Source organism: Mytilus galloprovincialis, chromosome 7, assembly GCF_965363235.1.
Source record: "Mytilus galloprovincialis chromosome 7, xbMytGall1.hap1.1, whole genome shotgun sequence".
NCBI classification, from domain to species: domain Eukaryota; kingdom Metazoa; phylum Mollusca; class Bivalvia; order Mytilida; family Mytilidae; genus Mytilus; species Mytilus galloprovincialis.
In genome coordinates, this window is record NC_134844.1 from 80125767 (window position 1) to 80142477 (window position 16711).

Below are 16711 nucleotides of genomic sequence, written 5' to 3' on the forward strand. Positions count from 1 at the left end.
CACTATTAATCAATTTAAAAAAAAAATACTAAGAAACTCCTGCAGCATTAAAGTTTCATGTGACTTTGTCACTTGCAGAAATAATCGAACTTACGTGTGGTCTCTTCCATTTAATGTTTTTATACGGCCTTAGATGTCTGTACAACGATCTGTCTTGAGCTGGAAACACAGGATCTTCGTACAAAGTGCCGCTGTAGGAATTTAATTATTGTGAATTGTTATATATATATACAAATCAAGTGTTATATGTAAAATAAAATCCAAACATATCTTAAGTTTTATTAAAGAATAATACATGCGTTTGATAATAGCGATACTTCTGTCCTACGCTACAAAATCACAATGAAGCACAAACATAAAAATTATTCAAAATAGACCATTAATCAATGTTGTAAACTTGTACCTTTTGTTCTTTTGTTATACTAAGCAATATAAAACGATGTTACCCTATCGTGTTTTAAATGTAGATACTAGCCCAAAGCATATAAGTTTATCTTTGCGTAAAGAAACTGCTACCAAACTTTTTGTGAAAATTTAACTGAATGTGATGGCTATTTATTTTATTTTGCATTCAAAGAGATTATTAGTCTTTACCACATAACCAAAGATAAGCAAAATTGTGACCAATCCGGTATATAAACTGCTATCAAAATCGTCATCTCATGTTCATTGCCAATTGCAAGCAAAACATATATGAACTTTCACACTAGAGGCTCTCAAGAGCCTGTGTCGCTCACCTTGGTCTTTGTGCATATTAAACAATGGACACATTTAAATTCACGACAAAATTGTGTTTTGGTGATGGTGACGTGTATGTAGATCTTACTGTACTGAACATTCTTGTTGCTACAATTATCTCTATTTATAATGATCTTGGCCCAGTAATTAAAGTGGAAAATATTTTTTTTAAATTTACCAAAATTTATGAAAAATGTTAAAAATTGACTATAAAGAGCAATAATTCCTTAAGGGGTCAATTGACAATTTTGGTCATGTTGTCTTATTTGTAGATCTTATTTTGCTGAACATTATTGCTGTTTACAGTTTATCTCTATCTATATAAATATTCAAGATAATAACCAAAAAACGGCAAAATTTCCTTAAAATTACCAATTCAGGGGCAGCAACCCAACAACAGGTTGTCCGATTCATCTGAAAATTTCATGGCAGATAGATCTTTACCTGATAAACAATTTTAATCATGTCAGATTTGCCCTAAATGCTTTGGTTTTTGAGTTTTAAGCCAAAAACTGCATTTTACACCTATGTTCTATTTTTAACCATGGCGGCCATCTTGGTTGATTGGCCGGGTCACCGGACACATTTTTTAAACTAAATACCCTAATGATGATTGTGGCCAAGTTTGGAATAATTTGGCCCAGTAGTTTCAGAGGAGAAGATTTTTGTAAAAGATAACTAAGATTTACGAAAAATGGTTAAAAATTTACTATAAAGAGCAATAACTCCTAAAGGGGTCAACTGACCATTTCGGTCATGTTGACTTACTTGTGAATCTTACTTTGCTGAACATTATTGTTCTTTACAGTTTATCTCTATCTATAATAATATTCAAGATAATAACCAAAAACAGCAAAATTTCCTTAAAATTACCAATTCAGGGGCAGCAACCCAACAACAGTTTGTCCGATTCATCTGAAAATTTCAGGACAGATAGATCTTGGCCTAATACACAATTTTACCCCATCAGATTTGCTCTAAATGCTTTGGTTTTTGAGTTATAAGCCAAAAACTGCATTTTACCCAAATGTTCTATTTTTAGCCATGGCGGCCATCTTGGTTGGATGGCCAGGTCACCGGACACATTTTTTAAACTAGATACCCCAAAGATGATTTTGGCCAAGTTTGGATCAATTTGGCCCAGTAGTTTCAGAGGAGAAGATTTTTGTAAAAGATTACTAAGTTTTACGAAAAATGATTAAAAATTGACTACAAAGGGCAATAACTCCTAAAGGGGTCAACTGACCATGTTAATCATGTCGACTTATTTGTAGATCTAGTTTTGCTGAACATTATTGCTGTTTACAGTTTATCTCTATCTATAATAGTATTCAAGATAATAACCAAAAACAGGAAAATTTCCTTAAAATTACAAATTCAGGGGCAGCAACCCAACAACAGTTTGTCCGATTCATCTGAAAATTTCAGGGCAGATAGATCTTGACCTGATAAACAATTTTACTCCTGTCAGATTTGCTCTAAATGCTTTGGTTTTTGAGTTATAAGCCAAAAACTGCATTTTACCCAAATGTTCTATTTTTAGCCATGGCGGCCATGTTTTTTGATGAAATGGGAATTATAACACAAACTTTATTCTAGATACCCTAGGAATCAATCAGATGAAGTTTGGTTTGAATTGGTTCAGTAGTTTCAGAGGAGAAGATCTTTGAAATAGTTTACGACGACGACGACGACGGACGTACGACGACGGACGCCAAGTGATGGCAAAAGCTCACATTTAATTTTAGGAAAGGTGAGCTAAAAAATGCAGTGAAACATGTTTATTTAGTAATACTAGTACTCACCTTTTCAGACATTCGTCCCTCATATTTTCAAAAGTTGATGGTCGCCAATGATTAGCACCTAACAACTTCTCACTTCTGACAGATGAATTATGACGTAAAAGCTGTTTCGATGACATATGATTGCTGTGACGAGATCTGATCGTAGATGGAGCACTGTGACGAGGTGTTGAATGTGACATTATACCATTATGTCGAACTGTTGATGTGTTTACACTATTGTGTGATGACGCTGGCGATGCTTTTGAATGAATGCGAGGACCACTGCCGTTGTGGACAATAATACGCGGTGAATTGTTTTGTTTATATCTTGGCGTTCGTATTTCGTTTTCGTCTTTTAACGGTTCATACCAAGTACCTTCCTTTTCTAAAGTCAAATCCATCCTTCTAATACAGTATTTCCAAAAATGTTAAATCACAAATTCTTGAGATTCATCTAAATAAACAATATAACATCTAATAAATGTTGTACGTAGCAGATTTTTTAAATTAAACAACAAGGTTTCGTAAAGCAAACATATTCATACAATTTCAAAATGTAATATTTCTTTGTGTATAACATACCGTACGATATAATACAAGTCTAGCCTTGAATTATTCTTAACACTGTGTTATATTAAAATACTGGCATACTCATTGTTAACGAATTTAAATGCAAAAAGCACCTCATAGTTTTAAACTTTATTGAATAATCGAATGGCAATTATTTTAAATGATTTTTAAGGATAAAAACTTAAGTAACCTTAACCGACTTAAAATGGCTTATCCATATTAGGATAAACTTGTATACAGGTGTTTCATATGAAAGTATAAATAATAAATAATTTTGTGAATTCTTAACCATAAAATACAAGTATATATTCAAAGTCTACTAGCGTTTGGAGACAATCCTGTTTACCAGTGTTGAATTATAGGATTATTCCGCCATGTTTTGTTGTTTTTTCTCAGTTCATATTTTTCTTTCTTTTTTTAGTGAATATTGGAGGAAAAAACACAAATTTTTGTTCATTAAGGTAAATCGGAAGATGATTGTCACTTTGGGGAATAACAAAACCCTGTTGTACACGTTATGCACGTCGGAGTAAAATGTAAAGCGAGTTCAGTGACAGTAACCTTTCAGATAGAAAGATACAATAATACACATCGATGTTTGAGCTTCTTTTTTTACTTGATTATTGTAAAAAAGACAACAAATAATTATTTCAGTGTGGATGTTGTTTTTGATTTGTTACAAATTCTGTCCATAATTCCAGTGACAAATATTTCAAATATCTCAATACAATAGCAAGCATTTGTGAAGAACGAACTACACCCATCACTGTACACTCTCTGAATTGGTCGAAACAATAAATTTTGATGTAATTTTATAAGAACATTTCCCTACCTGTTCATTCGAACGTGTACCTCTATAGATTATGAATTAATTCAAGATAATCAGTTTTTAAAAAGGCATATAAACTATTTAAATATTTTCACAAACAAATAAAATAAACAAAATATTGTTTGTGTTTTATTGTGTTTTGGACACGGCTGTGATTTTGTTCATTCTGTTTTATTTAAAATTTACAAATGATTGAAAATTCATGGTGCATGAAATAATCGCTCTATTGTAAATACAAATGAAAATGTTGATTAAAACCCTGTTATCTTGTATGGAAAAAATGATTAAACTGTGATCATTTTTTACGACCAATTACAAATTGTTTAATAGAATAACAAATCTGAACACTTATACAAACAACCTTACTTCTTTAAATTTCCGAAAGTTAAAGGCACTGAACCTCAAAACTAGTGCATTTCCTGAGTACATGTACTGTATGACGGCTTTAATTCTTTTATTAATTCTACTTTTGACCGCACGGAAATGTGGGGAAAAAGCACTTAATAGAAACCGAAAAAACTGAAAATGAATACCTATTTAAATATATAGTAAATAAGGATCGTTGCTTTAATACGGGTTTCGGAAAATATTTGTGCATGCACTTAATCTATAATAGACGAAAGAATCACAGGGTATACACATACGCTAACACGAGTCTCTCTTATTTGATTGACTAATAGACAAATTAACTAATATTACCACAATCCACACAAAAAGGAACTAATTCTACCTACCTCTTCATCAAGCATGAAATCACTAAACGAGAAATTATTGATTTCTATAGAAATAAGTAGATTCATTCGCATACTTTATATTATATATGAAATTTTCAAATGATACTGCAAACTTGTCATGATATACATCTGGGACCAATAATACATAAAAATTCATGTTTAGTTCCAACATAAACTTTATATCAAAACAAGAGTGCACACACAGAAATGTCTCGCCTTCTTTACTAATCATTGATATTATGTTGATACTCCTAAATCTAAAGCTTTATTACAACTGTCACATAGACTTAACATGAACCATGAAAATGAGGTCAAGGTCAGTTGAACCATATGCCAGGCAGACATGTACAGCTAACAATGCTTCCATACAACAAATATAGTTGACCTATTGCTTATAGTTTAAGAAAATAGACCAAAACACAAAAACTTAACACTGAACAATGAACCTTGAAAACCAGGTCAAGGTCAAATAAAACCTGCACGACTGACATATAGATCATAAAATATTTCCATACACAAAATATAGTTGACCTATGACATATAGTATTAGATAAAAAGACCAAAACTCAAAAACAACTTTGACCACTGAACCATGAAAATGAGATCAAGGTCAGATGACATCTGCCCGCTAGACATGTACACCTTACAATCATTCCATACAACAAATATAGTAAACCTATTGCATAAAGTATGAAAAACAGACCAAAACACAAAAACTTAACTATAACCACTGAACCATGAAAATGAGGTCAAGGTCAGATGACATCTGTCCACTAGACATGTACACCTTACAATCATTCCATACAACAAATATAGTAGACCTATTGCATAAAGTATGAGAAAAACAGATCGAAACACAAAAACTTAACTATAACCACTGAACCATGAAAATGAGATCAAGGTCAGATGACACCTGCCAGTTGGACATGTATACCTTACAGTCCTTCCATACACTGAATATACTAGACCTATTGCTTATAGTATCTGAGATATGGACTTGACCACCAAAACTTAACCTTGTTCACTGATCCATGAAATGAGGTTGAGGTCAAGTGAAAACTGTCTGACGGGCATGAGGACCTTGCAAGGTACGCACATACTAAATATAGTTATCCTATTACTTACAGTAAGAGAGAATTTAACATTGCAAAAAATCTGAACTTTTTTTTCAAGTGGTCACTGAACCATGAAAATGAGGTCAAGGACAATGGACATGTGACTGACGGAAACTTCGTAACATGAGGCATCTATATACAAAATATGAAGCATCCAGGTCTTCCACCTTCTAAAATATATAGCTTTTAAGAAGTGAGCTAACACTGCCGCCGTAGCCGCCGCCGCCGCCGGATCACTATCCCTATGTCGAGCTTTCTGCAACAAAAGTTGCAGGCTCGACAATAAGTCAATTATAGTCTGCAATTCATTTACATCTTTACTGCATGGCTTAAGATCACTGTACCATCAATTGTTAGTATAAGATAAGATATTATTGGTAAATGAATGAATATCAAATTCTAGCTGTCGAGATAATCACACAATAACCGGTGTGTTTTTGTCTCTGGCACAGGACCAGACACCAGCACCATGTTCGCATGTCTGATGGACACACTATCGTTAAAAATCAAAATGTCTCTTTAATTAGCTGTAACATTTAAGTAATTCTACTTACCATTTTCAATTTAATCATCTGAAACTCATTTGAAATCTTTCTTGATTCCAGAAAATTTAAAAGCTTTTTGTAGACTGTAATGTCCCCCTCTCGTTTCAGTTATATGCAAAGAATCAATAAACAATCTGATTGCTTTGGATATATTGTCATCCGTAGAATAATATTGAAACATAAATGTTGTAAAAATAAATTATATTGTTGCGAGTCCAACATTATTAAATTTCCCAAAATGTAATAACAACTATCCTACCAGTTTCGTCATTGACCAACACGAGATATCAGTTTATAGTTTTTATTCCGACCAGTGGCTTGGCACTTATATATTATACATCCCATACAACAATTAAGGGCCAGAACTTCTTAATAACAAATTAGAAGAAATCGTCAAAATCAAACTTGACAACCATTGTGAATGTAAGAGGTTGATGATAATGCTGTATGGCTGCTAATTATAAAGCAGAAAGTTAACGCATATTCACGATGTTCTAATTTGAAAATGAATCTAGCTTTGTACTAGACCGACTGCATGCTGAGCTGGATTTTTAACGTGTTAGTTCACAAGGTTAATTGATTGTTGGTTGCTTACCATCCAGTTACAAATAGTTCATGCATGTTCTGCCTTGAAATGAAATAAGGTCTACTTTAATCAACAAAGTGAAATGCAATCTTAAAGGATATTATCAATGGGACTATGTTTGATGTCCTTTTTTTGTAATAACTTTCTACTATAAGTTATTAATTACTGCTCAAATCTTCATGTTTTGCCATGACAACATGTTCGAATTGAGAAGTACTGTGTATCAAAAACGTGCATCATCTTTTGATAAAATCTTTTCCAAAGCGATACATATTGTGTTAACCAATCAGCAATTCATAACGATTCAACTAGATATCTATATCGACAACAGCTAGCAGATAAGGAGGAGGGGCGTTTCTAACGACCTGGACTATCCATTAGGGTCTTGAACAGTTGTCCATAGCTTATGCCTTTTTAAGCATTTTGAATAATTTATTCTTACTAATGGTAATTAATATAATTTTAGAGACAAAACATAACATAAAAATATTGTAAAAATATTGTAAGAATACAGCTATTAACAGTGCCAGTGTTTCATCTGCTAACAATGTCAGTGTGTCTTATGATATAGGTGGCAAATGCAGGATAGATAAAAGTAAAGAGAAATCAGCAATATCTATCATGACCTAAATTTGTGATGATAATACATCATCTCTAGTTCTGAATGGTTATCGTCTGTCCCGCTTCAGGTTAAAGTTTTTGGTCAAGGTAGTTTTTGATGAAGTTGAAGTTCAATCAACTTGAAACTTAATACACATGTTCCCTATGATATGATCTATCTAATTTAATTGCCAAATTAGAGTTTTCACCTCAATTTCACGGTCCACTGAACATAGAAATTTGATAGTGCGAGTGGGGCATACATGTACTGGGGACACATTCTTGTTATTGTATCAAATAACAGGATATTGTTAAAGAAATGAAGTTGCAATCATTAGAGGCTTATGAAATGGCCAATCTTACGCCAATTAAACTTTGGTGTATAGCTGTCTCATTGCCAATAATACCACAACTTCTGTTTTAATTTTAAATGTTGCTTTATTTCCGATTTTGACAAGTCATTTAATACTGTGGATTCATTCATTTTTGTGGATACCAATTTTCGTGGATAGAGGAAAAATCAGAATATACATGTCTGTATAAAATTTGTTGTTTGTGATACATTTCAATTGGTTGTTTAATTACCTATACAGGGGAAAATCAATGACAATAGATATCCAACTAATTATAATGAATCCACATCATAAAAACCCTTTTTTTTTTAAAAAAACAACTAAAAATAACCAATCTTTAAAGATATTTTAATAATTATCTCCTCCAAAACAAGAGACAAACCTTACAATAGCACAATATAATACAAAATTTCTAAATATATAAAAAAAATAAAATGGACGGATTTGATTAAAATACTAATGATAATCTGAGAATAAGGAAAGAAGTATTTAACTTTTATATTGAAAACAAGCCTCTTTTTATGATATAACACTTCTACTTAAGGATGTACTTAGGAAAGGTTAGGTAAAAATTAAGAAATTAAGAAATTAAAATTGATACTATAAGCTGGTAGAGCATCAATTAAAGGTAAAGATTAGCTTAAAATATTGATAGGTCATGGACCTCCTTTTCGAGATATTTGAGATTTAAAATATGGGGGGAAAAGGCTGACTCGGACATTTACCTTATATTTGCATTGGTATTATTTGGGTCTCAAAACAAAAGAAAGAAAATCAAGAATCTTGTAAAATTTTGGTAAATGACCTTTTATGAGCTATTAAGTCTTACATGAAAAAATAAATGGGTGTTATGGGGCAAAATATTTTACATTGTATTGTATGGAAAAACACCAAGGAGTCCGAACATTTGGCACAAATTCCAAAACCTCACCTAAGTACATACTTAATGAATTATGGATTAAATCACACTTAAATATGACATAAGTTTCTTATTATGGTAAAAATTGTTTAAACATATATCATTGCTAATGAAGTTATTTTAATATCAAGAAAAATGAAATTTAAAGAATAAAGTTTTCAGAAAAGAAATTGAAACTGATTGCTTTTACTTTTCCCATTAAAGTTTTTAAAAAAATACAGACATTGTTTTTTAAATTGATTTTTAAATTGAAAATGAGCTGTTTATTCTTTTAATTACACAATGATAATTTTTCAAAATAAAAACAATGATTGTCATATAAAACATAACTTTACTGAATATAATATTTGAATGCATCATAGACATGCACAGATATAATGGTTGCAAAACTATTTAAACTGCCACTCCAACTTATATTTTTGATAAACATAATGGATGACTGATGACTGATTAGTGAGGGCTTTATTTCAGAAGACAATTATTTAAATACAAATGCATAAAGACAACTTTTAAATGATACTGAAGTTGTCAAGCATGAGAAGTTTGTGCTTTGGTACTGATGTGATTTAAGTTTAATTCAATTCCTGGTTGAAGAATTAAGAAATTATCAAGAAACTCATATGAATTGTTATCATTTTTAGCTGCATCATTGGTTAAAAAGCTCCCCATGTATTTAGGTATTTATATATTCTTTGCTTAAATTTTTGGGTTTTTGAGTGATCCTTTTGAAGGAAATTTAGAGAGGTTTTTCAGATACACCAAAAATATACCCTGCTTTGTTCTAGACTAGCTACCTGAGCTGAGTTATTTTCCTACTAGCTCAAAATGTAAGTCTGCATATGGAAGAAATGTAATCATACACAGTTCATGTTATGACTGTAAGGCCACATGTTTCTGCTCTTACTCCTAAACACTGTGAACTTAATCAATGTAATCAATTTATAACAATCAAATCTGATGTTCACAAATTGAAAATTGAATTTATTCATTTCAAGTACGATGCAATCTATAAATATTATGCAGTTAACTAGATTTAACTAAAAACAACAGCACTTAAGTTGTACATGTTATAAATTGTAAGGGGTAGACACACTTCACATTTGTTTTTGAAAATATATATATATATATATATATTTCAAACTTAAATTATGATTTTAAACAATATTTAAAGATTAAAGAAGTTAAAAAAATAATTATCACAATAAAACTTTATGATGTTAAGGCCGAGGTGAAAGTAGATGACTTTTTCCAATTTTCCAAATTCAACCCTGTTAAATGAAAAATTATTTTTTCAAAGAAACTGATATATTTGACATCCATGTAATTCAGACATGATAAAATTAGTTTGGGATTTTCTGAAACCATAAGTAAATAAGCTATTCTATAAGTAATACACACATGTATATATATATGTTAAACACACTTTGAAACAAAAACACAACTTAACAAATATTAATAAAAAACATAAAAACTCTTTGTAAAAATATAAATATCTATTGGATTACAACAAAATTCTTCTGTAAAAATAAGTAAATAAATATACTTTAAATGCAAATACATGTATTTCAATCAATACTAATTATTACATGGACTTTATACCCTGCAATGAGTTTTTGTTACTAGTCTCAATTTGGTCCCAGAAAAATGCATGTATCAAGCATATCTTAATCAATTATTTTCCTTAACTGCAGAAATTATATGAGAGGAACTATGAGATAACTGGAGTCGGCTTCAAAAAAAAACTTATGACTAAGATTGATCATAAGTATACTGATTTGTTTATGACTTACGATCAATCTTAGTCCTAAGTTTTTTTGTGAAATCAATTCCTGTATTGTATTTTAAGCTTGACCTTGGTAAAGATAGATTTTATCATTGCAAATTGAGTTTACATAGCAACACATAGCAGAGCTAGGTAAACATATATTTGTGACAGCAAAATCAAGTTTTACAAAGGCCAAGCTTAAAATACAATACAGTTATCTCCATTTTAATGCAGCATATCAAAATAAATACCATTTAACAAATATTTTGGCCTAAAATGACATAAATGAAAATGTCGCCAAACTGTTGCATTGTCTTTAGCAACTAAACAATATGATGTCATATGTATACTCACAATGTCAAACTTAAAACTCTAGACTTATTAATATCTTTCGTACGCTTCAGATTGGTTTCAACCTTGACAAAAAGAACACTTTGAGGCTCAAAATGTGACTTTCAAGTTTATTTTCTGAGAAATTACACACCAAAAATAAATCAAATTCATAATGGTGGATTTCTTAGTTATGGACTGCTAAAAAGCAGAATTTACCCCATCAAAATAAAAATTATCATTACAAACGAAGAGAATTTTTCCTTTTTTTCAACATCTTTTAGATATTGGTCCTATTTTAAAGTTTTTCATTTTTACATCTAGGTGCAGGTGTAAATAAATGGTCCATTTCTGACAGATTTCTTAAGAGATCTTTAAAGTAACAAAATCAATATGCTCCATTTTCTTAAATTTCACAGCAAGGAAAGTAAAGCTACACAATGGGTATACAAATACTATTAGCACTTTAATTGGTTTTGATTCCTTCTGGTTCAACATTTACCATAGCAACACTTCAACATTTACCATAGCAACACTTCAACATTTCACATAGCAAAATTTCAATATTTCACTAGAAAAAGAACAATCATTTCAGTAATTTTCTTTATTATTAAGTTTTGTTTTAATCATTAATGCAAATTTATTTACTGGAATCTTATAAATATATATATAAACAAAATTTAATCTTGTATGCTCTTAAAAAGGGGGGAATTGGATGAAATTGTTGCAACTTCTATAATAGTTTAATTACAAAGTTTAAATGAATTTTGTGATGCAAATAGTCTATAACTTGTTATGTATATAATGCATTACATTTTCCTATAAGTAACCAGACAATGATGATAACATTAACTGTATGCATGTAGTAAATTTGACGAGACAAAAAGCATATACAATGATTATTTCATAAAAACAAATTAAATGTCAAGGACAAATGGAAAATTATTCATAGAATAATTTCATTTCTTCAAATATCTGCATGGTCTAAGAAAATTCATTAAGACTAATTTCAAAACTATTACATTATTGTAAACTGAATAAGATAAATGGAATGCATTATGGTCTAACAACAGTCTTCAAGAATAAGGTGAAAACTAAAGATCCATGATGAATATTGTAAATGGAATGCATCATGGTTCTTTCAAAGGTCATCAAGACTAAGGTGGCACAGTTCTGCAGCATCTCCACTGATGGAATGTCTTACTTGTTGCCTACAATTATTGATAAAACTTAGTTAAGTAATATGATTTATTAATCCTCTCTCATAGGTGAGGTAGTCTAAACACATTGTTTAGGTTTCATCTTTATTGCCATTGAAAATATCCCACAAAACAACTGACATAAGAATAATGTACTGTGGATGCATTACAATTCATTGGATACCAATTGTTCGTGGATTTCATTGGTATAGTGAACCATGAAATCAAATGTTCAAAGAATAACAAATTTTCTGTAGGTTTATACACAGAATTTCGGCAAAATCACGAAATTAAATATCCACGAACATGAAAGTTTTCATTAATCCATGAAATTGATACCAAAGAAAATAGATCAATCAACAGTACCTTATGTTACTGATACAAAGCAGAAGTTCTGACCAAGTGGTTATATCATTTCATCTTTTTGTTTATACCCTATACTCTATGTGCTAACTTATATAAAAATATAATGAGCACCTTACTTGAGATCATCTTCTGTAAGTGTCCCATCTGAGATCATCCTGTTAACGTCTTGTATGCGTTTACATGTTGTACTTATAGCACTTGTACTAATAGCATCCATGCAGGTTCTATAAAATATAAGGTAAAAGATTTATTACTTTCAACTATGTAAGCTTTCATCATTTAAAACTGCTTGATGGTTCTACATAGGAAGAAGTTGTTTTTAATATATGCACTACAAAATAAGTTCCATGCAGGAAACCTAACAACATACAACATACAATCTGAACAACATACAATAGTTACTAATCATAGGAAATGTTCAATAAAGAACATCTAAACCTTCATCAAGATGACATTTCTTTTTATGTAAATTTAACCTTATGGAAGATATTCCCCAATCATACTATGAAAATTTAATAAAGTGAATTAGACACCTTGATAATGCAATCTTTTTATGAAGATTTCTTTTAAAGAGTATCCATTTTGCTTCACTTAGGCTGAACATAAACTAATATGTCTATTTCTGAAGAACTAAAACATAAGATGGTGTGACTTAAAATATTGTTTTTACCTCCTGAATATGACAGTCTGTTTCTTGATAGATTCTAGGTTCTGACTGTCAGCAAAGAAGTCCTCCTCAACCTCTATCTCCTGTACTTCCTTAGCTTGGTTTACTAACTCATCTAGTTCCTGTTGTGATAGATTTTATTTGTTTAAATGAACCTTGAAGTATTGTTCATTTGGTATTCAGTGTAAAGATATATATTCCTCTTGACTTTTTTGTTTTTTTTTTTCATAAATATTTTATATATATATAAGCAGCAGGTTTGTGGCTGATTTTTTTTTTCGGGAATTAACAAATTATAATTCTTTCCTACTTTCCTCCATCTTTTAAATACATTTTCTGGTCAATTTAAACACTTTTAAACAACACTTCTAAGGATGAAATTATATGAAATACTGGCCCTTTTATATTGATACTTCGAAAAAGATTTACTACATCTTTATATCTGTTTTTACATTTTTATGTAATGTTGTTAGCTTGCAGTCTCATTTAGGTATATCCAATATCTCCTTTCATTTTTATGTAATGTTGTTGGCTTGCAGTCTCATTTAGGTATATCCAATATCTCCTTTCATTTTTATGTAATGTTGTTGGCTTGCAGTCTGATTTAGGTATATCCAATATCTCCTTTCATTTTTATGTAATGTTGTTGGCTTGCAGTCTCATTTAGGTATATCCAATATCTCCTTTCATTTTTATGTAATGTTGTTGGCTTGCAGTCTCATTTAGGTATATCCAATATCTCCTTTCATTCTTATGTAAAACAAATAGGTAAATGTGTCCATGAGACAGAGATGATACCCTTGCTTGCATATAAGATTATAAAGGGACATAACTCAATAACTCAAGAACAATAAAAGTAACAATATGCAAATTTGTACTTTAAATCTTTGTTTTGTGGTAATAAGCATTGTGTATAAGTTTCATAGCATTTGGTTGATACAAATTAAAGTAAGAGAACAGAAACCCATTTTAGAATGTGCAGACTGATGTACGGTTGGACAGACGTACAGACAGACAAAGGTAAAACTTAATGCCCCCTCCACTACCGCGGGGGAATAAAATAATATCAAGACAGTTAAGTGTAAAAAAGAGTAGTCCCAGTCATGAAAGCAATGGCGAACATCAGAAGGACACAAAAAATTTAAATGGTGAAAACTGTAATTTACACAACTGTGAAAACTTGGAAAATTGGGATTAAATAAATAGTCTTTCAAGAATCCTACCTCACTTGAATCATACTCCTCAAAATCATCATCATACTCATCCTCCTGATCAGAACATTTACTTTTGTTTTCTGTAATAAAGAAATTAAATGAATGTCATATACAAATTATCATAGTAACAAGTTAAGGATATATATTTTTTTTTAACATTTTATGAACAGACACTTGTTAGAATCAAAGGCAATGTAAAATGGGGACATGTATGATAGAACTCCAGTATAGTGAAAATCAATAACTTTTATTTTGTAACTTAACCTGATTAAACCAAACATCTGTCTTATCCCAATTCATCTGTCAATGAGTCATTCAGTATAGACAAATTTCACTGCATCATATTATGTAACTTTATCTTTGTAGTTGACCCAAAAAATTCTCCTGTGATTGTGCAAATTTGAAGGTTGCGACCTTGATGATGACATTTTAACTTGTAATACAACATATGGAGGTTTAACAACAATTACTCAAATTAATATCAAGGCTCTTTATCCAATCTGATATTGGAATCTATAATTCCCCCTGACATTATAGATCTGTAATTTAAACCTGTTTCATTTCAAACTGTTAGTTACCAACCTTCTTCATCAGACACTTCATCAAAATCATCAGAATAGTCGGACATGTTGTCTGCTTCAGGCTTGTTGTCATGGAGATCTGAAAAATAACAAATCAAATGTATATAACCATCAGATGCATTAGGTAAAATTATAAGTTTGGTAAATGATAACAGTGCCCTCTACAATTTCAATAACAAACATGGAAGAATGTAATTTAACCTTGCAAAATCAATTTTTTCTCTCTTATTTCTTGCTTATCATACTCAATAGCCTGCACCCCTGTTTGGCATGTTTAAAAATTTTGGAAAAGAACAGTGGACTGTACAAGCCTGAATTCAGTAACCTATCAGAGCATCAAAGCACACATCTAGCTTTGCAAAGGTGTTGCTCAATTTTTGTTATGTGTGTGGTGTTTTTTTAGAGCCAAGTTGCTAGTCTTTTCAACTTTTTCATTTTTCTTTGACAATGTTGATATCTGTTCTTTGACTTGGTATTTCATTTGATTTTTTTTATACATACCTTCATCAGATTTGTCCACACTAAGCCCACTATCTTTCTGCTGAGGTGATCTGGACGGACTAACTTTACGTTTAATGGCAGGGCTTACTTTAAGGAACTGATGGTTCATGCTGGTATTACCACTGTAATCATAGAATATAGTCTATACATTGTTCATAAAATACCACTTAAAGATCTATAATGGCAAAAAAATTGTTCCAAAAGTTAAACTTCAATATAGGTAAATGAAACATAAAATATTCAAAGACGTTTCTTTGTGTGATTTTTCTCTAAACAAATTTATGGGTTTTAACACAAGGTGATATGAGCCTTTTTAATATGTAGGGCAGAGTTAATATGCTTTTATGAACATTCTCAGGTAGTTTCTACAACTATACGTAGTTTCATAAATATTCATTAAAGTAAGCCCTGCCAAAGTATGGAATAATTTACCACTCGAAATAAAGAAATGTCCTAATGTGGAATTATTCAAGAAACATAGTTATAATCATTTTCTTGAAAATTATATGCAAGTCAACTAATTTGTTTTCCTCTAACAAAACTATATCAAATATTGTCATTTATTACCCTTTGTATATTTCAATGATTGAATTGTGTATATACTAGTAATATATATTGTAAATTATAGTATGAATGTATGAATGTTAACTGCATGCATGTATTTTGTTTGAGGGCCTCAATGAAAATTAGACTATTTCTAATTGAGTTACCCTCTTTAAATAAAGAATTTATTATTATTATTATTATTATTATATCCATCCATTTAAATGGAAATGCACATACATATTGCAATAATGACGTATGCAAGTTCACATATCTCTGTATTAGCATGTTTTTAAGGATAAAAATCTTTAATACACAACATCAGGAAGTGTTCTACAACTGTGTATTGATATCGTTCTGTTTAAAAGGAGTTCTGCTTATGAGAGACTATCCCCACAGCACTGAAGTAAATAAACATGATTATCTCCCCTTAACCCCAAGGAACCTGTATTATACTCTCATAAGAATATCCTCAAGTAAAGTTCTACAACTGTGCAAAGTTTAATCAACATCTCTCTAGCTGTATAAGTGGAGATATGCTGCCAAAATACCATAAACCAAACATTGAAAATGTGCTTCCAAAAAACCATAAACCACACATTGAAATAGTGTAAATTCGATTATTTCCCCTATAACTACTTTGCAAGGATTACATTCCTTTAGGTACATCATGATGAAGTATTTTACAACTGTGTAAAGTTTAATCAAACTTTGTGTGTCTGGTTGTTAAGAATGAGTTGTGTTTACATGCCAACAGAAACAAAGATTGATG

The 16711-nt window shown here is 30.8% G+C and overlaps 2 protein-coding genes across 6 annotated transcripts in view; both read right to left on the reverse strand.

The window, feature by feature from the left end:
• Positions 1-3980, reverse strand: part of LOC143083772 (calpain-9-like) — a 31302-nt gene extending 27322 nt beyond the window's left edge. Inside the window, exons 1-3 of one of the 3 annotated variants that reach the window (XM_076260087.1) lie at positions 3925-3980; positions 2544-2976; positions 95-191 (exon numbers count right to left, since the gene is read on the reverse strand). In XM_076260087.1, coding sequence (XP_076116202.1) covers positions 95-191; positions 2544-2923 — 477 coding nt within the window. In that variant the 5' untranslated portion in view covers positions 2924-2976; positions 3925-3980. The other 2 variants (XM_076260086.1, XR_012980876.1) reach the window with 2 other exon arrangements.
• A 4207-nt stretch (positions 3981-8187) lies between these two features.
• Positions 8188-16711, reverse strand: part of LOC143083773 (serine/threonine-protein kinase Nek5-like) — a 33989-nt gene continuing 25465 nt past the window's right edge. For 2 of the 3 annotated variants that reach the window (XM_076260089.1, XM_076260090.1), the window contains exons 13-18: positions 15397-15518; positions 14897-14974; positions 14324-14394; positions 13104-13222; positions 12550-12657; positions 8188-12079 (exon numbers count right to left, since the gene is read on the reverse strand). In XM_076260089.1, coding sequence (XP_076116204.1) covers positions 12010-12079; positions 12550-12657; positions 13104-13222; positions 14324-14394; positions 14897-14974; positions 15397-15518 — 568 coding nt within the window. In that variant the 3' untranslated portion in view covers positions 8188-12009. Of the gene's footprint in view, positions 12080-12544; positions 12658-13103; positions 13223-14323; positions 14395-14896; positions 14975-15396; positions 15519-16711 lie in introns of all 3 variants that reach the window. The other variant, XM_076260091.1, reaches the window with a different exon arrangement.